This window comes from Ornithorhynchus anatinus, chromosome 1 (genome assembly GCF_004115215.2).
Source record: "Ornithorhynchus anatinus isolate Pmale09 chromosome 1, mOrnAna1.pri.v4, whole genome shotgun sequence".
In the NCBI taxonomy this organism is placed as follows: domain Eukaryota; kingdom Metazoa; phylum Chordata; class Mammalia; order Monotremata; family Ornithorhynchidae; genus Ornithorhynchus; species Ornithorhynchus anatinus.
The window spans coordinates 56,329,255-56,353,539 of NC_041728.1; the positions used below are offsets into that span (position 1 = coordinate 56,329,255).

At 45.4% G+C, this 24,285-nt stretch overlaps 2 protein-coding genes across 3 annotated transcripts in view; both read left to right on the top strand.

Annotated features, from left to right (window-relative positions):
- The window catches only part of BDKRB2 (bradykinin receptor B2), a 40,054-nt gene extending 34,732 nt beyond the window's left edge, over window positions 1-5,322 (top strand). The window contains exon 2 of the mRNA XM_001511921.5: window positions 3,500-5,322. Coding sequence (XP_001511971.1) covers window positions 3,507-4,592 — 1,086 coding nt within the window. The 5' untranslated portion in view covers window positions 3,500-3,506 and the 3' untranslated portion in view covers window positions 4,593-5,322. The remainder of the gene's footprint in view (window positions 1-3,499) is intronic.
- BDKRB1 (bradykinin receptor B1) overlaps window positions 1-24,285 on the top strand; it is a 60,863-nt gene that overhangs the window by 34,772 nt on the left and 1,806 nt on the right. Inside the window, exon 1 of one of the 2 annotated variants that reach the window (XM_007669362.3) lies at window positions 17,104-17,510. The exons of the other annotated variant lie outside the window; for it this stretch is intronic. The gene's annotated coding sequence lies outside the window, so the exon portion shown is untranslated. Of the gene's footprint in view, window positions 1-17,103; window positions 17,511-24,285 lie in introns of those variants that run through there. 2 annotated transcript variants of the gene reach the window in all.

The window sequence follows — 24,285 nt, forward strand, 5'->3', positions numbered from 1 at the left end:
CTATGTTCATTCTGTCAGACTGTCTCTGAGAAGCAGTGTGGCCTAGTGGAAAGAGCCCGGGCCAAGGAGCCAGAAGGACCCGGGTTCTAATCCCAGCTCTGCCTCTTGTCTGCTGTGTGACCTTAGGTGAGTCACTTCACTTCTCTGGGCATCAGTTACCTCATCTGTAAAATGAGTTTAAGATTCTGAGCCCCGTGTGGGACAGGGACCGTGTAGGTTGGGAACTCTGTCACACCTACGTGGCGAGTCACCTCTACCAAAATCGGGGACCCCAACTCTGTCAGACCTTGTGTGGTGCCGAGAGACAGGTCAGACCACCTCGCTGGATCTAAGAGGAGACAAGATATAAACCCAAATGTTATCCTCGCCCCAAGCCCCCTGTTTTCCAAAACCTGCCGGCAGCGATTGCAAACGGGATACGCCACTACAGTCCAGCTTTAGAAAAGATAAGAGAAAGATAGGTTCACAGCGTTTATCAGTACAGTGCTTTGCACACAGTAAGCGCTAAATAAATTTGATTGAATGAATCAGGGCCTAAAGAAAGTAAAATACCAAGATGCCAGAAATTTTAATCAGGAAACAAGGGAAATAAGTGAAGAGATGTAAGTAACCAACCTCCCAAAATTTAACAAGCATAAGACTATTTTATCCATGGTCGATATTTTTTGTAACTGGGAAAACCACCTCTTTCCCCAGTGCCACTAAGAGATTTGGTTTTCTCAAATTCTTAGTACCGTGCCGGGTACACAGCAGGTGTTCAATATTACTGATTGATTGATTGATCCAGTCAAAATGATGGCAGGTCATGAGAAGCCGTGGGGCCCAGTGGATAAGAGCACAGGGGTCTGGAAGTCAGAAGGACCTGTGTTCTAATACCAGCTCTGCCACTTGTCTGTTGTGTGACCCTGGGCAAGTCACTTATCAGCGCCTCAATTACCTCATCTGTAAAATGGGAATTAATACCGTGAGCCCCATGTGAGACGTGGACTGTGTCCAACCTGATTGGCTTATTGTCAACCCCAGCACTTAGTTCAGTGCATGGTACATAGTAGGTGCTTAACAACTACCATAAAAAAAAAAAAGGACTCCTAAGGAGACTGCTATCGGGATCACTTATCGTGACAGAATTCCCCCCATTTTTGTCTGCACTCTACCTGACAATCAGCATCAGGACATACCCTGACTACAGAAGAAAGCTCTGTCTCATTCCTTCTCATTCATTCTCATTTATTTGCTATTGTTTTTAATATGTTCATCCCCTAGATTCTATTTATTGCTATTGTTCTTGTCTGTCCGTCTCCCCGGATTAGACTGTAAGCTCGTCAAAGGGCAGGGACTGTCTCTATCTGTTACCGATTTGTACATTCCAAGCGCTTAGTACAGTGCTCTGCACATAGTAAGCGCTCAATAAATACTATTGAATGAACTCCTGGAACCACAGAAACAACATGTATTTGAGCCGCTTGTAGTCACTTTGCCTAGATTCAAAGGGGAAAAATTAAAATCCTCTCAAATAAAAAGAGCCACTCTCCTGATTGACATTGTGAGTGTAGTGTGAAGCTCTTTGTGAGCAGGGAATGTGTCTCTTCTATTATTACACTGTACAACATTCCAAATGGAATGTTAAAATAAAAAAGGCCCCCAAACTCCACTGTGATAGTGTACCTTGAACAACTACTCCTATTGGATGGCTAGGATTCTCGCATCTTGTGTCTGACATTTTCTCTCATGGATGGATTTTGCACCCTTTATTCACCCTTTCTTCTGCCCCAGAGCACTTGTGTCTTGTCTTTTGCTGTCGAGTCATATCTGTAATTTATTTATATTAATGCCTAGCTCCCTGTCTAGTTTATATTGTGGGCAGGGAACAATTCTGTTAAAATGTACTCTTCCAAGCTCTTAGTATAAAGTAAGCTCTCAATAAATATGGTCGATTGATTAATGTTTTAATCTTTGCTAAGTACTTACTACATGCCAGGCACTATACTAAGCACTGTGATATAAAAGTTAATCAGGTTGGACACAGTCCATGTTCCACATGGAGCTCCAGTCTTAATCCCCATTTCACGGATGCGGTAACTGAGGCACGGAGAAGTGGCTTGTCCAAGGTCACACAGCAGACAAGTGGCAGAACTGGGATTAGAACCCCGCTCCTTCTGCCTTCCAGGCCTGTTCTCTAACCACTTGGTCACACTGCTTATATGGTCGATTGACGTGTGCAACCTGTCCCTTCTGTTTCTATAACATCTTCGCACCCGTCCCCTAACCCATAGGGAGAGTCCTGGAACCCACCTAACCTGGGGTCAGGGTTGGGTGGGCCCAGACAACTCTGAAATATCAGAGATGGAGTCCCACGTGACCACACACGCATTATGACATGATGCCGTCATGCACTCTCTTCTGCAGAAGTATGCCTAGGATGCCCTAACCTAGAATCCTTCTCCAGTGGGGACCCCAGCCACCTCCCCAATTTCTTCCAGAGCCACTGCATTCCTTTCCCAGGTCCCTCTCTATATGGGTCCTGCTCTTTCTGTTGTCCTCATCTAAGGCCCAAAGAGAACTCCAATTACCGATACCTATAGTATTCATTAAGTGCCATGTGCCAAACACTGAGCTAAGCACCAGGCTAGGTACCATACATTTAGACCAGATGCAGTCCCTGACCCATACGGAGCTCACAGTCTAAAGGGGAGGGCACCAGTTATTTAACCCTTATTTTTCAATTGAGGAAACTGAGACACGTAGAAGATAAGTCACTTGGCCAGGATCACCCAGCAGACAAGAGGCAGGGCCAGGGTCAGAACCCAGGTGTCCTGACTCCCAGCCATGTGCCCTTTCTACTGATCCACTCCCTCCCCACACACACTTTCCTTTTCCTGTTTAACAGATTACAATGAGATGGCTGCTCCTACTGTGGCTCTCCTCAGCCGCGGGTCCCCACCGCCTCAGAATCTTTCCTGTTTGTCAACTCTGTTAACAGGAGTCCAGGATGCTAGACTGATCTTTCATTGCCTTGCCAAAACAAAATAATAACATTTAAACAGTTACCTGTCCCACCACCCCCAGCCTGGAGTTCAGCCCCTATCTGTTCTCTTCATTGCCTACCCACCCTTGTACCTCACGGACTTGAACTCCCCTCAAGCTGCCAGGCCACCTTTAGATACGAGTAGTAGTGCCTCTGAGGTAAGACAGGGAAAGGAAGAGGGAATAAGACCCAGAGAGCCCCCAGGAGTGTCCCAGAAGCCCACAGGAGCTAGTGCCGCTGAAGTAAAATAGGGGGAGGTGGACCAGAGAGCCCCCAAGATAGTCCCAGAAGCCCACCGGAGCTGTGGCAGGTCAGCAGTGGACCCTGAGCAAATGTTTATTTCCCACCTTGGCTAGAGCAACCCTGATGCCCAGAGGAAGACGCCCCTAAAAACACACTTTGGGGACCCGCCGACTGATCCCCATTTTCTTGTGGTCACCAAGCGAAATGATCCCCTTTTCCCCTATTTTTCAGTCCCAAAATGGCCCACTTCATGGCCAACGTTTCCGCCGGAATCAACGACTCTTCTCTAAATGCCACCAATAGCAGCGAATGCCCGTTCCCTCATTACATGACTCTGATGGCCAAGATCCAGCCCCCCTTCCTCTGGTTCATCTTCATGCTGGCGGCCATAGAGAACATTTTCGTTCTCAGCGTCTTCTGCTTCCACAAGAGTAGCTGCACCGTGGCCGAGATCTACCTGGGGAACCTGGCGGCCGCCGACCTGATCCTATCCTGCAGTCTGCCCTTCTGGGCCATGAACATCGCAAATAGGTTCAACTGGCCCTTCGGGGAGTTCCTCTGCCGCACGGTCAACTGCCTCGTGAGCATGAACTTATACAGCAGCATCTGCTTCCTGATGCTGGTGAGCGTGGACCGCTACCTGGCCCTGGTGAAGACGATGTCTCTGGGGCGTCTGAGGAGGGTTCGGGGGGCGAAAACCTATAGCGTTTTGATCTGGCTCTGCAGCCTGTTGTTGAGCTCGCCGATGATCGTGTTCAGGAAGCTGAACTACCTGGAGAATGAGGGCATACTGGCCTGCGTGATCAACTACCCCTCCAAGAACTGGGAGATTTTCACCAACACCCTCCTGAACATGGTGGGCTTCCTGCTCCCCCTCTGCGTGATCGGCTTCTGCTCGGCCCAAATCATAAGAGTCCTGCAGCACAACGAGATGCAGAAGTTCAAGGAGATCCAGACGGAGAAGAAGGCCACCGTTCTGGTTCTCTCCGTCCTCCTGCTGTTTGTCATCTGCTGGCTCCCCTTCCAGATCAGCACCTTTCTGGACACCCTCTTCCGACTGAAAATCATAACGGGCTGCTCTGTAGATATGGCCATCGATATATTCACGCAGGTGGGGACCTACATGGCTTACAGCAACAGCTTCCTGAACCCCCTGGTTTACGTCATCGTGGGAAAGCGTTTCCGGAAGAAGTCCAAGGAGGTCTACAGGAGGTTGCTCAAAATGGGGAGGTGCACGGGGGACGGCAACCAGCTAGAGAACTCCATGGGCACCTTGAGAACCTCCATCTCCATGGACATCCAAAATCACAAGCAGCCGGGCTGACTGCCCGGCCAAGCAGTGAATTTCCCCTCACCTGAACTGTTTGCACAGTCTCCTCAAGCGTCGGTGCAGGACACTTCACGTTTATCCGTTCCATCCACTCACCGGGAAAAGAACCACCCTCACTGATCACTCACCAACACGCTAGAGACTGACAACGGGGTGGAGCGAACTACCGGAGTCCCTACATCCCTCACTCCAGGGAACCAGCATTTCCTTGCCTGACCTCTTTCCTCTGGTTTCTTGACTCTTTAGAGCAATGACTTCTGAGAAAAGTTTTACACCAACAAAGGTGGATGTCTGCCTCTGTAAAGCAGCTGTATAATGACAGTGAAGGCCAGTATTATCGCACTCACCTCGGCAGCACTGGGCTTGAAAGATAAATCGAAGGGTACGAGAAGGGTTTTCCAAAGTGGAAGGAAAAATGGGAGTAGAATCATTCGGATAAGATATGTCTGAGAAAGATCTGCTCTACTTAGAGCTAATCTTTTCAGTTTTGGAACTGGGCTGGAGAGGTAAGGGGTTAAGCCTAATCCGACTCTGGCAAATGACCCACTCGCGTAGGACTTTTGTGCTGTTTCTCTGGCAGTGAGATGACTTTTTCTGATTTCGAATGTGACAAATCTGATGCCCAAAGATAGGCAAAGTACGCCTGAGAGGGATGGATTAATGGAAGGGGGAAAAAAACACTACAAAACTCAATCAGTGATAATTATTGAGTCCTTACTCTGCACAGAGCACTGCATTAAGTGCTACGATAGAGAAGCGGCATGGTGTAGTGGAGAGAGCACGGGGCTGGGAGTCAGAAGGTCCTGGGTTTGAAGAGTCAGAAGATCCTGGGTTTTAAGCCCGGCTCTGCCACTTCTCTGCTGTGGGACTTTGGGCAAGTCTCTTCACTTCTCTGTGCCTCAGTTCCCTCATCTGTAAAATGGGGATTGAGACTGTGAGCCCCACGAGGGACAGGGACTGATTCCAACCCAATCTGTTTGTACCCATCCCAGTGCTTAGTACAGTGCCTGGCACATAGTAAGCGCTTAACAAACACTACAACTATTATTATTATTAGAGTTCATTCATTCATTCGATCGTCTTTATTGAGTTGGTAGACATGATCCCTGCCAACAAGGAGCTTCCAGTCTAGTGGATCTCATTTATTCTCTTCCTTTGCAGCAAGGGTTGAGGAGACAGCACGAGTTGATTGCCAGGCGTCTTCCCTCACCTGACTCCAAACACGAAGGGGCTCAGCAAGCAGAAACGAGTCTGGGCAGTTCCCGACTGGGGCCCGCTGCAGTAGACGCGTCACCCCAAAGTCACACTCTGCTTTCCCAGGTCGGAAAGGGCAGGGCAGCCTGATCAATTGGGCTAGCTCTCACCTTACAGTTTCACCCCATCCAAAACACCTCTGCTAGGGAATCGGAACAATGTTGAACCATTCACAGAAAGTAAGGCAATTAGGCAAGAATATTCTGTAAGTAGACACAGAGGTGTTGTGGGTGGGAGGGGGTGAGGGGAGAACAAAGGCTAAAACATGTACATATTGCCAAATGTATATTTCTCTCTTCCTATGTGTATATATACATACGTGTACATATATATATATATTTGTATATATCCACTGTATGTATGTAGTCAGTGTTTTGTTTCATTTTTTTTCCCTGAGGAACAAAGTTGGGAATGTTTATCTGATTTCCATCAGCAAGTTCCAGTTTTTAATAATATTCATTCACTCACTTCATTTATTCAATCGTATTTATTGAACCATTACCGCGTGCAAAGCATTGTGGCTAAGTGCTTCGGAGAATACAATATAACAATGAATAGACAGATTCCCTGCCCACAGCAAGTTTATATTCTAGAGGGGGAGACAGACATTAATATAAATAAATTGCAGTTATGTACATAAGTTTTGTGGGACTGGGAAGGTAGATGAATAAAGAGAGCAAGTCAGGGTGATACAGAAAGAAGAGGGAGAAGGGGAAAGGAGGGCTTAGTCAGGGAAGGCCTCTTGGAGGAGATGTGTCTACAATAAGGATGTGGAGAGAGTAATTGTGTCAGGAGGGAGGGTGTTCCAGGCCAGAGGCAGGACATGGGTGAGAGGTCGGTGGCAAGATAGACAAGACTGAAGTACAGTGAGAAGGTTAGTATTAGAGGAGTGAAGTGTGCGGGTTGGGTTGTAGTAGGAGAGTAGAGAGGTAGGAAGGGCCAAGGTGATGGATTGCTTTAAAGTCAATGGTGAGGAGTCTTTGTTTGATGTGGAGGTGGATGGGCAACTACTGGAGGTTCTTGAGGAGTGGGGAAACAGAGTCTTTATTTTGTAGAAAAATTATCTGGGCCGCAGAATGAAGTATGTACTACTAGAATGGGGAGAGACAGGAGGCAGGGAGGTTGGCAAGGAGGCTGATACAGTAAACAAGGTGGGATAGGATAAGTGCTTGGATTAATGTGGCAACAGTGGTATCTGTTAAGCATTTACTATGTTTCAGGCACTGTACTAAGTGCCAGGGTAGATACAAGCAAATTGGGCTGGACACAGTCCGCGTTCCACCAGGGGGCACAGCCTTAATCCCTATTTTACAGATGAAATAACTAAGGCACAGAGAAATGAAATTATTTTCCCAAGGTAACACAGCAGACAAGTGGCAGAGCGGGGATTAGAACCCAGGTCCTTCTGACTCCCAGGCCTGTGCTCTATTTGCTAAGTCACACAGCTTCCAAACATAAAAGCTCTTGGCACCAGAGAGGGGACAGGGCAGCTGTAAACTGGACTGCCCAGTATAAAACCAAACAAAAGGCCTGGGGATTAAGAAGCAGCATGGTGTAGTAGATAGAGCATAGGGCTGGGAGTCATAAAGTTATGGGTTCTATTCCTGGCTCCGCCACATGTCTGCTGTGTGACCTTGGGCAAGTCACTTCCCTTCTCTGGGCCTCAGTTCCCTCATCTCTAAAATGGGGATTGAGATTGGGAGCCCCACATGGGACAGGGATTGTGTCCAACCCGATTTGCTTGTATCCACCCCGGAATGTAGTACAGTGCCTGGCACATAGTAAGCACTTAACAAATACCACACTTATTATCATTATTATTATTAAACCCAGGTACCCAGACTCCCAGTCAAGGCTTCGTCACCAAACTAAGAATATAAGAGGACTGTCTTTAGTAACCATGCATATGTTTGTTACATAAAAAGTCAAGAGAGTAAATGATCAAATTGCACTTGATTTCCTCTCTCTACCTTGCTAATTTGCTCTAGAATTAGGCCTCGGTCAGATTTCTCCCCCACCTTTGCCATTTCTGAGGGTGGGAGGAAAGATGGGACTGGTCGGGGTGCATATCTGCCCCCAGGGGCCTCACCAGTCACTTCCTATTGCTTGAGAGCCATAGCTTTTCCCCTGACTTTGAGGTTCCACAGAGCCTGGACACTCCCCTGTCACTGGGGCCACTGACTTGGGACCCTTCTCTTGCCAGAGTGTCATGGCTATGGAGACGTGACCACTGAGGAGAGTTGTGGAGGTCACAGGTCAGCCAAGGGGCACCTGAGGCACATGATGGAGCCTGAACTGCTCAGAGCTGGAGAAGTCACCCTGACCACTGTACCGGGGAATTGGGTGGGAGGTGTGGGAGAGGACAGGGAAGGGGAGCTGGTGGGTCCAGCAGAAGAGCCTGGGGTGCCACTCTGCGGTCAGTGTGCTGGCTCTGACAATGCCTGAACTAGAAGAATCCACTGAACCAGCCAAAGCTTTTTCATCCTCACACGAACTCATCTGCTGGAGACCTCCATCCGGGAGTTCAGTGAACCACAACTTTGAAAAGCTTTCTTTCAATTTGCGTTAATCTCATTGGAAGCCAGAGGAATTAATATACCCCCAGGAAGAAACCTATCACCATTACCTCCTTCGGGGCCTTAATGCAGAGTTCAAAGCATATCTTCTAATTACTGAGATACATTGGAATGACGGAAAAACAGTGCACAGGTATTGTGATGTTTTCGACTAAGTGGGTGCTGCATCTTTAATTCATGAAGATTACAATAGCCTACAGCACTTGAGCAATTTATACCTCCTGTCTCTTTATTAATCACAACTTGTTTCCCTAAGGCAAACTATTTCCATTTCATTCATGGAGTGAGAGAGAGAGAGAATATAGATAATATGTCTGAAGCACGGCTTAATTTATAAAGGAAAGGCACTGGGATGATAATGATTAAAGAGTGTTACATTTTAAATTTGGAAAAACTTCAAAAGTGTGCTTGTGTTACCAGAAACAATAATGCCGCCCCATATACCATCATAACAAAGCTTATTTGAGAAGTCAGTCTAAAATAGTGCAGTGTGATACTGAATGGTTTAGCGGTTTACAATATCAAAGAAGTTTACCAGCCCAGATTACTGATTTTCTATTTACTATCAGAGCTGAATGGGAAAGCCTAGAGAGGCCAAGGCTATGACTTGGCAAGCCCTGGCACTAATTAATGCCCAGTCTGAAGTCAGTTGGGAAACTGGTCATTAAGCCAGCATGAGTCAGCCACGACCCATGTTGCACAACAGGTCTCCGGCCATGTGTTGTGAGGGAAGTCCAGGCAAGAAAGTCATGGAGTTGCAAGTCGCCGAGGCCTACTGGAAAAAGGATGAGCCTAGGAGTTAGCCGGATCTGAGTTCTAAACCTGGCTCTGCCACTTACCTGCTGTATGACTTGGGCAAATCACTTAACTTCATTTGTGCCTCCATTTTCTCAACTGTAAAATGGGAGTGAAAAACTTAGCGAAAGGGATTGTGTCCGACCCAATTAACTAGCATTGCACTCAGCAGCACTCAGAATAGCACTCACTGCTCAGAACAGTGCTTGCCACTTAGAGAGCACTTAGCAAATACCATTTTTTTTTAAAAGGTCACATTCATTTCTCTCATTTTCTACCATGGGGCCTCTTTCTGAAACCATTAAATAGTTGATCAGATAGCCACTGATTCTTCATTCATTCATTCAATCATATTTATTGAGTGCTTGCTGTGTGCAGAGCACTGGACTCAGCGCTTGGAAACTACTATTTGGCAACAGAGACAATCCCTACCCAACAACGGGCTCACAGTCTAGAAGGGGGAGCTGACAACAAATCAAAACAAGTAGATAGACATCAATAGCATCAAAATAGATAAATAGAATTAGAAAGTAAGGATAGGTGTGAGCCTTTCTTAAAGGTCATCAGACCACATGATTAGCATGTAAAAAATTCTGATTCCTTCTCAGGAGGAAGTATTTAGATCCTTCTACAAAGCATCCTCTCTTCCCCAACCACACTAATTTCCCTTCCTAACTCATCTGAGAAAATATATTCGGACACCTTCCTTGCCTTGATACTGGGACAAAAGAGAATCGATCAATCAGTAGTATTTATTGAATGCTTACTGTGTGCAGAGCACTGTACTAAGTACTTGGCAGAGTACAGTATAACAAAGTTGGTGGACACGTTCCCTGCACACACTGAGCTTATAATCTAGAGGGGGAGATGGACATTACTATAAATAAATTACAGATGAGTGCTTAAGAGCTGTGGGGTTGCAAATCCAAGTTTAAAGGTCACACAGAAACAAGTGGGAGAAGAGCCCTCTTCCTTCTCCAATGTGTCCTTATTTGGGGTGACTAGATGGTCCCCCCGTTTTTTCTTTTGATATTTAAGCTCTATGAGCCAGACACTATACTAAGTGCTGGGGTAGGTACAAGTTAATGAGGTTGGACGCGGTCCGTGTCCCACAGGCGGCTCACGGAATTAATGCCCATTTTACAGATGAAGGAACTGAGGCACAGAGAAGTGAAGTGACATGCCCAAGGTCACAGCAGACAAGTGGCAGAGGTGGGATTAGAACCCTGGTCCTTCTGACTCCCAGGCCTGCCTGTGCTCTATCCAGTAGGCAACACTGCTTCTCATTTCCCAATACTATGCCTGTGGAGTAGGACAGAACTTAGTTTTCATTTTCAGCTCTCTCTTCACTTCCTCACCACTCTCCATCACCCAGTGGCAATACTATGGACCTTCCGCAGTCTTAAGAATAGCTTAAGAAAATGTTGTTCATCTCTTCCACCCTTCAAGCATATACACGTCTCCTCATTACTCCCATAACTGAAGCATTAATAATGTTGGTATTTGTTAAGCGCTTACTATGTGCAGAGCGCTGTGCTAAGCGCTGGGGTGGACACAGGGAAATCAGGTTGTCCCACTTGGGGCTCACAGTCTTAATCCCCATTTTACAGATGAGGTAACTGAGGCACAGAGAAGTGAAGTGACTTGCCCACAGTCACACAGCTGACAAGTGGCAGAGCCGGGATTCGAACCCATGACCTCTGACTCCAAAGCCCGTGCTCTTTCCACTGAGCCACGCTGCTTCTCAACAGAACACAACAATTAACAATTAACACAACAGAACACCCCTACCCTTTCAGAGGCAACCAGGAATGCATCCTTACTTAAAAAAAAATCCTCCTTTTAGGCAGAGTGTGGTAGAGCACCCAGAATTTTATTTTATTTTTTCCTTATTCAGAGAGCTGGGTACCTTCCTGACGGAGGATTCCCTACCCCAGAATCCTCAATACATAGTACAACTCTTAGTACTTATTTCAAATATGCCTCAAGTTCTTAAATCTTCTACGGGAAGTATTTGGAGTTAAACAGATTTAAAACAAAATCAAAATAATCATGAGATCTGCACAATCTGCAGAGCGCTACTGAAGGAAATCCAGACATGTCTCTGATTTGTCCACCTGAAGTTCATTCTTATCTGTTTCAATTCGGCCCTCTCCGCCGATCGGCAACAATACTTCTTCCTAGTTCACTCCCATACCCACTGCTCCCTGTTAGACATTCAACTCCCTCCTCAAACCTCCTGTCCCTGCATCCCCATCATCTCTTTCCCCTATTGACCTGGCTACATACGTCATCAATAAAATTGAAACCATAAGGCATGATCTCCCTAAAATCTCCCCAGCTCCTCTCCAACACCGCCTGCCTCCCCCTCCTCCACCCTCTCTAACTCTCCCTATATTCCCTACAGTAACAAGGAAGACATATCTATTTGGATGTCCCACTGATACCTCAAATTGAACATATCCCAAACTGAACTCCTTATCTTCCCACCTAAATGCTGTCCTTCTCCTGTCATTCCCATCCTTTGCTAACATCACTATCCTCCCTACCTCCCAAGCTTGTAACCTTGGTATTCTCAATTCATCTATCTCATTCCACCCGCATATTCAATCTTTCACCAAAACCTGTCAATTCTACCTTGTCAGCACTGCTAAAATCTGCCCTTACGTCTCCATCCAAACTGCTTCCAAGCTGATCCAAGCACTTACCGTATCCCATCTTGAATACTGCATCTGCCTCCTCGCTGACCTCCCAGGCTCCAGTCTCTCCCCACTCCTACTTCACTCTGCTGCTTGAATCACTTTTTTACAACATTCAGTTCTTTTCTCCCCACTCCTCAATAATCCTAATAATTACTGTGGCATTTGTTAAGTGCTTACTCTGTGCCAGGCACTGTACTAAGCATTGGAGTGGATATAAGCAAAGTGGGTTGGACATAGTCCCTGTCCCACGCAGGGCTCATGGTCTCAATCTCCATTTTACAGATGTAATTGAGACACAGAGAAATGAAGTGACTTGCTCAGGGTCACACAGCAGACAAGTGGAAGAGCAGGGATTAGAACACATAACCTTCTGACTTCCAGGCCCATGCTCTCTCTGCTACATTCATTCAATCGTATTTATTGAGTGCTGTGTGCAGAGCACTGTACTAAGTACTTGCAATGTACAATTGGACAACAGATAGAGAAAATCACTGTCCAAAAACGGGCTTATAGTCTAACCATTCTGCTTCTCAAGAACTTCCAATGGCGGCGCTTATACCTCCGCGTGAAACTGAAACTCCTTACTTATTGGCTTTAAAGCACTCAATCAGCTTGCCCCATCCTACCTCACCTCATTAAAATCCTACTACAGCCCAGCCCGCAAACTCGGTTCGTCTAGCACCAGGTTACTCACTCTGCCTCATTCTCATCTCATCGCAGGCCCCTTTCACATGTTCTCCCCCTAGCCTGGAACTCCCTCCCTCTCCATATACTCCAGACCACCACGCTCTCAATATTCAAAGCATTACTAAGGACATATCTTCTCCAGAAGGGCTTCCCCAATTAAGCCTTCTTCTCCCCAACTCACTCTCCCTTCTGTGTTGTCTATGCACTTCAATCTGTGACCATTAGACATTTGATATCCGCTCCACCCCTAAACCCACAGCACTTATGTACATATCTTCAAATTATATATTACAAATTACTTATTTATCCATATCAATGCCTATCTCCCCTTCTAGACCGTAAGCTGGTCGTGGGCACGGGATGTATCTGCTAATTCTGTTGTATTGTACTCTCCCAAGCACTTAAAACAGTGTTCTGCACATAATAAGGGTTCAATAAGTATAATTGATTGTTAAAAGAGTTCAGCATTTAGGAAGCAAATCTACTTTTTAAGACATTTAATGGAGTCCAGGTTTACCCAGTGATACACACCCATAACTGTTGGGTAATTCAAGGAGGATGATGAATGAATGAGTCAAGTTTAGCTCCTTTCTCTTGGCGTGTGCACAGGAAAGCTAAACCTTACTATTCACAAAAGCTCTATCAAAATCAGACTTGTTTCATGACTCAAGGGTTTTCATAACAGTAAGGCATTCAGAAAAACCACAGGACTACCAACAAAATATCAGAGATGTTAGCATGAGTAAATGCAAAGAGGCTTAAAAAAAGTGCCAAAACACAGAGCACTCACAGTTAAGTGGAGATGACATCTCGAAAGAATCTGCCTGAGTTTAGCTCTTTGCTGAGCAAATTCACATGAACCAGGAGGCCGCTGGGAACCCGTGGTCTTCTCTGGCTGGACAACCTTTGGGAACAGACTTCTCCTGGACCTCATGAAGGTAAATTGAAGCTTGGCAGTAAAACTGGGTCTGGTGTGGGTGGCCTGTATTTCTTACCAGATGGGGCTGATTGGGAAAGCCCGCTAATAAAGACCAGGGGAATCAATCAAGCAGTGGTATTTACTGAGCGCTTACTATGTGCAGAGCATTCACTATACTAAGAGCTTGCGAGGGAACGATTCAACCGAGTTAGCGAACGCCTTCCCTCACCACAACGAGTTTACAGTCTGAGGGAAGGTGTGGTCAAGGCTAAAATGAGTTTAATTGAAGTTAAAATGGAGTAAGTCTTGGTGCTCGAGCATTTGCCCTTGCTAATCAGGAGCACTGTACAGAGGTTTTTATGTGGAGGTACCACACTGAATACACAATTGATAATTCAAGTCTAGGGAAAGCTGTCCAAATATAAAGTTTAGACTGTTTTAAAACCTTGTTGGTTGCTTGGTCTCTGAAAAAATAGCTCTGTGGAGGAAACCAGTTGAACCAGGCGGCGCCAGTAGATGTTGGAGACCCAGGCGACAGGGTCTGATTCTTTTACAGAAATTTGATATGTTTAATTCCACTTCTGAGCTTCCCAAATAGCATCCCTCTCTGACCCTCGGGCACCATTAGATATTAGCAATGTCAGAGATATGAGACTCTTAGAGCTTGAGAATTTCCAAAAGTCACTTCAGCCACCAGCAGGGCTCCCAGTTAAACCAGCATGGACAGCAGGTAGGTCTCCAACCCCTGTTGGGATTTCCGGAGGAGGAGATTTCAAAATCGCCTGGGGCATCCAGTTCTAGTGATTAATCACCCTCGTGGCCAGGGCGTTTTTTCCTCCTGTCTAACCTGAATTTCTCCTGTCGCAATGGAATGTAATTATTCATTTGCTTTTCAAGATTTCACCCAGAGTGAAAAAAATTACCTCAGGGATTAAGGCTGAAAACACCCAAGTAATTAAACTATTTTAGTGATATAAAACAGAACAGCAGAGACTGCTCTATTAAATCAGTAAAATGCTTATTTACAATAAACCAAATCAATTTCCTCTTGTTCCAAGGTTCTGTTGAACGGGGGAAATGCAAGTCAGAGCCGGTAGTGATGGGGTTCTTGCTGGCGATCTGAGGTTACCAGTTAAGGAGCCAGGTTCCTCTCTGTGAGGCTCTGGCGGGATCCATGCAGCTGTGCATGCTCACACACACACAAGCACACACACACACACACCCCTCTCCCCACACCCTGCCAAATCATACAAAAGACCTTTGATAAGGAAACTGACCAGTTAAACTTCCTTGTAGCAAACTTTCTAAATGCTTGAGCCCTAGCACCAACTTGAATGGGTAAAACACTCTTAAATGCTACAGTCAGGTCTCCTATACTGTACGTTTTCATTACCCAAATGAAGAACAGTCATTCTTTACAGAGCATGCTTCAGTCTGGATAGAATTGGATCCACAAATTGGTCTGGGCAGGATCAAGTTGTCAGGATATGAGCACTGCTGTGGGCCAAACACTGTGCTTAGCGTGGGGTAGAGACAAGAAAATTAGAACAGATACATGCTGAGAAGTAGCATGGCTTAATGGAAAGAGCAGGGCCCTGAAAGTCAGGGAATCTGGGTTCTAATCCCAGTTGCCTGGACAAGTCACTTGGCTTCTTTGTGCCTCAGGTCTCTTGTCTGTAAAGTTCATTCATTCATCAGTCGATGGGATTTATTAAGCACTTACTGTATGCAGAGCACTCTACTAAGCTGTTGGGAGAGCACAATACAACAATAAATAAACACATTCCCTGCCCACAACAAGCTTACAGACTTGGGATAGGGATGGTATCCAAACTGGTTATCTTGTACCTGCATAGTGCTGGGCACAAAACTGTGGCTTAACAAATGCCACAATTATTATTATTAAGCCCTGTCCCATATGGGACTAACAGTCTGAAGAGGAGGAAGAACAGATATTTAATCCCCATTTTACAGATGAGGAACTTGAGGCACAGAGAAATAAGATGACTTGCCTAAAATCACACAGAAGACAAGTAACTGGGATTAGAATCCCGCTCCTCTGAATCCCAGGCCCGTGCTCTTCCTACTAGGCCTGGGACTCAACCAACCGTAACTAACCATAGGTAGCCCACCCTATGTGCCCCTTGGAGCCTGAAGTGGCCCAAGGTGTAGACTCCATTTTTTTGCTCCTTTCCAGGTCCTCCCACCCACCTTGAGGTCCAGGACCAAACTGGAGGTCCCTCTCTCTCTGACCCAGAGTCCAGTGAGATGAGCTGGGTGCCCATCTTGCCCAGGCCCACCCAGTCAACCTGGATGATTGAGGGATGAGAAGAGTGCCAGCTTCTGTAAATCTGCCACTGCTAAAGCTTGGACTACCATCTTCTCCCACCACCACCAAGACAGCAGCCGCAGCAGTCCCGGGAAGTAGCTCCAGCCCATCTCGCCTATCTTAGGCCAGATGGCAAAGTCCGTGTCTTGTGCCCTCATTGGAAGAACACACGAACCCTTATGCACCTCGGCCAAGGGTGCTGCTCACTTAGATGGAAGAGATGAATGTAAGTGAGTCCAAATGTCACCACTATTTTCAGGAAAAGTTTTATAGATCCCCTTGTATATCCCCATTAAGGTTCTTTGACAAACATCCCCAGGGACAACTAACAATCAAATACAGGTAAGTAACAATCATAATGATTGTTCTTTCACCAAGAAATCCATCCCTTGTCCTGTAGTCCCTTTTCCCTTAGCAAGGGCCTCAGAATTTGCTAAGAAACAGTTCCATTATCCCAACATTGTTTGACTCTTGGAAAAAGAAATCACATACACTAGGAAACCTGGGAACCAATGTGGTCTTGGGAACAGAACATGGTCCTGGGAGTCAAAGGACTTAGGTTCTAATCCTGGCTCTGTTACTTCCCTATTTTGTAACTTTGGGCAAGTCATATAACTTCTCTGTGTCTCAGTTTCCTTATCTGTAGGATGGGAGGTTAATAATGTTGGTATTTGTTAACCGTTTACTATGTGCAGAGCACTGTTCTAGGCGCTGGGGTAGATACAGGGTCATCAGGTTGTCCCATGTGAGGCTCACAGTTAATCCCCATTTTCCAGATGAGATAACTGAGGCTCAGAGAAGTGAAGTGACTTGCCCACAGTCACACAGCTGACAAGTGGCAGAGCGGGGAGTCGAACCCATGACTCTGACTCCTAAGCCCAGGCTCTTCCCACCGAGCCACCCTGCTCTCTGCTAGTTAAACTGTGAGCTCCACATATGGCAGAGAATGTAATTGACCCGATTACCTTGTATCTAACCCCAGTGCTTGACACAGTGAGCATTTAACGAATACCACAATTATTAACATTCACTACTGAGAAAGAACTGCTTAACCGTGTCAAAAGAAAGGGGAATGTCTTCAAAATCAGCCTATGTTTTAGAAAACTCTGGGAGAACATAAACCAAGCAATTTTGCCTCCGGAGCATGAGGATGACAAAAAAAAAAATGTTAAAGTGAAAACTGTGTACAGAAGAAGGTGCCAGTGCAGTCTGGATCCCCGTTTTTGTTGATTCAAAAGTAAAAGGGGGTTGGTGGCAATGTTTCAGTCAGTCAGGGCAGTCTTAGAAGGGCAAAGGGTCAGATTCTGGTTTTTGTTGGCAATCAGTCAGACTCTGGATGGGTACGGGCAACACCACAGTCTGTATGCAATCACTTCAAATTATCTAGAGTGGAAGATGGGAGAGGAGACTCGTCAGTCCTGGGTGAGGCACGAGAAAGGAGCCACTGTGTTGTTCATTTTCTGCTAAGCTGTGAGGGAATTGGCAAGTCAGAGAATTCTGGAGAAATTTCGTGTGCAAGCAACAAGCAACAATTTCAAGCAACGTTTATTCGACTACCTGTATTTCTGGGCTATTTCCACACTTCTGAACATCAGTCACTTGGTAGTGTTCTTTCTGGAGGAGAATGGAGAGTTAGTGTTCCCAGAGAAGGTAAGATTTTCTTTCAGCTCAAGAGCAAAACAGAAAAAGTATCCAGGTTCCTCGAGGGGTAGAAATTGGGGCTGGAAAGGTCTCTCTCAATCTTTACTTGATGCCAATGGGATGTTTCACTCAGGTCAGATTCTGTGGATGCTTAAAGAGGGTTGTTTTCTAGGGGATGGTTGGGAAGAACTTTCTGCCGGCATCTGGGGATCAAGGGAGAGAGGGGGAGAGGGATGGGATTCCGGCACTTGCTCTTGGATTAAAGTTCGAAGGAGAAGGAGAGAGCAACATACCGGTCATTAAGACTTGGGAGTCACGTTAAGGTCTGGTACTGAAGAGAAAAGATTTTCTGTCTGGACGTTAATTATCTGGAACTAGGCTTAGTTCGGAGAGCTCACCGTGGGCCGTTTGCCATTGTATTGTACTCTCCCAAAAGCTTAGTACAGTGTTGAGCTTAGTAGCGTTTATCACAGAGTGACCTCTCAATAAATACGATGGAAGGAATGAATACCAGAACCACGGAGAGTTTGGATAATTAAAAAAGAACTTAGCGGCTATAGACAGTTTCTCATCATTATCATCAACATCATAATAAGGGCATTTATTAAGCATTTTGTGTCAAGCACTGTTCTAAGTGCTGGGGTAGATACAAATTAATCAGATCAGACATAGTCACTTTCCCACTTAGGACTCACAGTCTAAGTAGGAGGGCGAAGAGGCGTTTAATCCCCGATTAACAGAAAAGGAAACTGAGGGACAGAGAAGTTAAGTGACTTGTCCAGTAAATTAGGCAATTGGCAGAGCTGGGATTGGAACCCAGGACTTCCGACTCTCAAGCCCATGTTCTTTCCACTAAGCAACACTGCTTCATTCGCAGGGCTTTCTCCAACCAACCCCCCGTGGAAACCAAGCCACTGCTGTACTCATTCTTGCTGCACCTTCCCAAGCATTTAGTACAGTGTTTGGCCCGAAGAAGGCGCTCAGTGAATGCTGTTGCTTTCTGGGGGCAGGGTTTCTGGCAAAAAAATTGGGAACAAAAAGCAGGATGCTCTTGTGGATAGAGCACGGGCCTGGGAGACAGAAGGAGCTGGGTTCTAATCCCAGCTCTGCCACTTGTCTGCTGTGTGACCTTAGTAGGCAAGTTACTTCGCTTCTCTGTGCCTCAGTTTCCTGATCTGTAAAATGGGGTTTAAGATTGTGAGCCCTGTGTGGGACAGGGACTGTGTCCAACGTATTTACCTCAGTGCTTGTATTTACCTCAATGCTTAGTACAGTGACTGGCATATAGTAAGCACTTAACAAATAGTGAAGCAGCATGGCATAGTAGATAGACCACGGGCCTGGGAGTCAGCAGGTCATGAGTTCTAATCCCTGCTCCATCACTTGTCTGCGGTGTGACCTTGGGCAAGTCACTTTAATTCTCTAGGCCTCGGTTACCTCATCCGTAAAATGGGGATTGAGACTGTGAGCTCCACGTGGGACAGGGGCTGTGTCCAACCCGATTTGTTTGTATGCAGCCCAGCGTTTAGAATAGTGCCTGGCACATAATAAGCACTTAACAAATACCATAATTACTATTATATTTAGCATTTAAAAATGCCCAACCATAGCCACAGAAAATGCAAATACACAGAAAAGCAAACCAAAGGCACCCAGCATGGTATAGGGAATAGAGCACAGGGTTGGGAGACAGAGGGACATGGGTTCTAATCCCAGTCTGCCACTGTCTGCTGGGTGACCTTGGGCAAATGCCTTCACTCCTCTGAACCTCAGTTACCTCATCTGTAAAATGGGGATTGAGACTGTGAGCCCCACAGGTGGGATATGGACTGATTAACTTGTATCCACCCCAGCGCTAGCACATAGTAGGCACTTAACAAATACCACAATTATTATTGTTATTATTATTACTAACCAGCTATGCTGAGTACAGCCAAGCCAGAAGTGAAGGGAAACAGGTGGGGTAAGCAGAGCCCAGCCATGGATCCAGACATGGAGCGGAGGCTTCCTCTCTGAGCCGGAGGAGGTCTCCATGCACATCCAGGGCAGCTGTTCCCATCTGGCTCTACTCTCCCTCCCTCTTCCCCGGCCAGATCCGCTCCAGATGGGGGTGACCTTGGCTGCGGCAGACACTGCGTCCAGAGAACTGTCAGGGACCTCCTCCGTGGGTGGACAAGTGGGACAGAGACAATACGGGGGCGGGAAAGAGCTATTGACCGCGACTACAGTTGCTACCGGAAAGTCCTCGGGAACTCAATCAATAATGGAACGACCCCAACATAAACCACCATTTTGTCATGTTCGACCTTCCCGCCATCCATTTTAGAGAACAGGGGCTCCACTCATTCAGTGTTCAGACACGGGCTGTGCTCCTTTGATCACGGGCATCACAGCACATGGGGTAGGAGAAGCAGCATAGCCACTACACTATGGCCTGGGAGTCAGAAGGACCTGGGTTCATTCATTCATTCCATTGTATTTATTGAGCTCTTCCTGTGTGCAGAGCCCTGTACTAAGCGCTTGGAATGTACAGTTCGGCAAGAGATAGAGACAGTCCCTGCCCAACAACAGGATTCTAATCCCGGCTCCGCCTCTTGTCTTCTGGGTGACCTTGGGCAAGTATCTTTACTTACCTGGGCCTCAGTTACCTCATCTGTAAAATGGGGATTAAGAGTGGAAACTCCATGTGGAACAGGGACTGTGTCCAAACCATTTAACTCGAATCCACCCCGTGATTTAGTACAGTGCCTGGCACATAGTAAGTGCTTAACAAATGCCATAATAATAATAATTGTTGTTATTATTACTATTGTTGGTCACAACCCCCAACAGTGTAGGGCTGTCTCTCTGGACTCTAAACTCGTTGTGGGCAGGGAATGTGTCCGTTTCTTGTTCCATTGTACGCTCCCAAGCACTTAGCTCAGTGCTCTGCACACAGAAAGCGCTCACTAAATATAACTGAGTGACTCTGGAATTCAAAACAGCAGCAGCGGCAACCCAAAGCCGACTGGCCAAAGGCACCATCGACCGCACAGAGCTGGTGGCTGGGATGTGAACCAGCCGTGGATTCATTCTGGACATTTCTACTTTCACCTGTGTGCAATAGGAAGCTCCCACCCCACCACCCCACCTCCACACTGCCCCGGCCCCGCCAAACCCAAACTTCCCAGTAAGGTCAAAACCAGAGTCGATTAGTGTGTGGAAGTTCCAGATTTCTGCAGTCAGTATGAAAACAATAGACTCTGCCAGAAGTTAAGTGGGACTATTTCCTGTGACGCTAAGGTCCTAGAGATTTGCCTGATGTTATCAAAATGCCCCTTTATTAATCAATTTCCAAAATGAATGCCCAGTCCTGCCTGGATGACAAGTTGGGTTCAGGGAGAGCCGTTCCAAGGGAATAAAAGCCAGGAATGGGTTTCAAACACATCTAGGAACGATCTGTTTGGCCACGTTATGGAAGATGCATCAGTACGGAACTTTACAAAGTGTCTCCGAGATAAATGAGGAGAGGAGCATTCACTTCGAATGATGTCAGAGCAGATAAACAAAACTCTGACATCTCGACATTTTTACTGGAGCAGTGAATCTTCTCATTTCAACTTAGAGGGTATCATTTTTTTTTCCCCACGAATGACCTCATTATGGTTAAGAAATTGAAAATCATTCTATTCCCGAATTTCTTTCCAGAATCATAGCAAAGCAAGTAGTGCGCAAGTTCATTTCTCGCATTAAAGAAAATCAACAGGATTAGAGGTTGATTCTGTTTTATTTCGTGATGGAGTAAGTAATTGGCTTTCTTTTCATATTTGAAATCTCAGTTCAGTGAAAATACAGGGGAAAGCAGTTTGTGGTGGCAGGAGGTTAGAAAAAGTATTCTCTCTAAATATATTTCTCAAATGTAGTACTTTCTATCTTCCAGATGTTGATTGCTTTTCTTTATTAAAACTGATTTTGCTTTGTTTTCTAGGGAGGTAGTTTGGAATTTTTTTGAGGTCAGAGTTATTTATCTAAATGGTATTTTAAAAAGATCGCTACGTAAAATAATCTACTGATTCATTGATGTATTGTAACCAGAATCGATCTGTACATCATGATATATCAAAATGCAAAATGTGCCATTGGTCTTTACCTGAGTCAAATGAATAATCTATTTTTTTCTATTGTAGAATTTTTGATTATTAATTATTTGGGGTGTTTTTTGCATACTAACATATGCCATTAAGAGGGATCTCTTGGAGTAGTTATGCATTAATTTACACTAATCATTTAATAGTACTCTAACTCCATTAGCCCTAGCTTGAAGAAATTGATGTATTGGCTAAGGTAACAATTCTCCTATCCTCACCCCTCTGAATCACCTCCCACATTAATGATAAAAATGTCCCTAATTGAGCAGGTGTTAAAAGAAAAGATTCTAAATAGAGCTAAAAAGACTAATCTACTGAATTAGGAAAATTGAGCGAAATATTGGAATGACTAATGGATGCTTCTATTCCAGGAAAGTGTACTCCTTGCTTGTAAATAATAGGAATATTTAATTCTATTTAAATTGATTTGTATTTATTCATACGATGTTCATCTATCTGTTTGCATATGCCTGTCAGCTTGTATGTTAACTGCAATTCATGGTCAACTTCTGGATGGTGGACTGAATTAACTTCTCCCGCTCTGAATAGAACCTAGCCTACCCCTCACAGGCAAAAAAGGTCTTGGTGAAAGTTTTATGATAGAGGTAGTTCAGCCCAGCCACACTACTCATTTTAGATTGTATATGGTGCTGATATTATGAAATTATGAAGACTTTTTAGCTGAAACTTTTCGGGGGCAGGGACCTTATTGTACTCTCCCAAGAGCTTAGTACAGTGCTCCTCACACAGTGAGCACTCAATAAATACCACTGATTGATTCATGAGCAGGGAATGCATCTGTTATATTGTTACACGGCACTCTTCCGAGAGCTTAGGACAGTGCTCTGCACAGAGTAAGTGCTTAATAAATATGATTGACTGGCAAAATGCACACCTACACCTTCCTGTGTGAAAACATCAATGCTTCCAAATTCCTCCGGCTGAAGCCCTAGATGGAAACTGAGCTCTACTAGTTCTGCTGAAGAAGACCGCAGAACTTACCAGACATTCAAAAAACAGAGTCCCTCCCGCATCGATGCCAAATAGCTGAAATAAATCACTTTGTCTTTCCACAGAGGAATTCCTGTTCTGAAAGAAACATGCTTTTTCTCAATACACTCCTTTAATACTCGGTCTAGTCAACCAATGGTACTTATTGAGTGCTTACTCTGTGCAGATCGCTGTAATAGATGTTTGGTAGAGGACAACATTATTACATTTCAGAAGCTGCCGGCCTTCAGCCCCCCCCCCCAAGCTGTTTATTCCTATTCACTGGCCTATTCACTCCCAAGGCTCCAAGGACAATTCAACCATCTATCTCCTCAGGACTCTCCTAGACCCTGGCCTTTTCGCTCTCAACTTCCCAAGGACAGTTCAACCATCTCTTCTATACTGTAAACTCGTTGTGGGCAGGGAATGTGTCTATTTATTGTTGAATTATACTCTCCCAAGTGCTTAGAACAGTCCTCTGCACAGAGTAAGCGATCAATAAATACGAATGATTGAATGAATGAATGAATGAATGAATGACAATACAACAGAGTTGTAAGTCATGTTCCCTGCCCATGAGGAGCCCACAGCATAAAATCCAAGGAGGGAGGTAATGGGTTTCAGAGGCTATTGATCAGCCTTAAGAAATGGTGCATATCATTACTCCATGCAATCAATCAATCAGTGGTACTTACTGAGTGCTTATTGTGTCTCTTTGCTCCTCAGTAACCTCCAATGGCTGCCTGTATGCCCCCGCATCAAACCCAAATTCCTTTCCATTGGTTTTAAAGCACTCACCCAGCTCATTCCTCCCTACTTCACCTCAGCCCGCACACTCCACTCCTCTAGCACGAGCTTATTCACTGTGCCCCTATCTTGTCTATCTCACCACCAACCCCTTCCCCGTGTCCTCCCCCTAGCCTGGAACTCTCTTCCTCTCCTTATTTGCCAGGACATCACTCCGTCTACTTTCAAAGCTTTTTTAAGGTCACTTCTTCTCCAAGAGGTTTTCTCCAATTAAGCCCTCTTTTCCCTGGCTCACTCTCCCTTCTGTGTCATCGGTGCACTTCAATCTATGACCTTTGGATAGTTGATATTCACCCAACCCCCAACCCCACGGCACATATATACATGTCTTTAAATCATGTATTGTAAATTATTTATTCATATTAATGTCTGTCTCCTGCTATAGACTGTAAATACTTTATGGGCAGGGAAGTTGTCTGCTAATTCTGTTGTATTGTGCTCTCCCAAGCACTTAGTACAGTGCTCTGCACATAATAAGTGCTTAATATGACTGATTGATTTTAGAGCACTGTACTGTTTGGCAGAGTACAATATAACAGAGTTGGTAGAAACATTCCCTACCCACAAAGAGCTTACAGTATAAATAATATTAATAATAATAATAATTATGGCATTTGTTAAGCACTTACTATGTGCAAGGCACTGTTCTAAGCACTGGGGAGGATACAAGGTGATCAGGTTGTCCTATGTGGTGCTCACAGTCTTATTCCCCATTTTACAGATAGGGTAACTGAGGCACAGAGAAGTTAAGTGACTTGCCCAAAGTCACACAGCTGACAAGTGGCTGAACCAGGATTTGAACCCATGACCTCTGACTCCCAAGCCCATGCTGTTTCCAAGCGTTTCATCTAGTAGAAGCA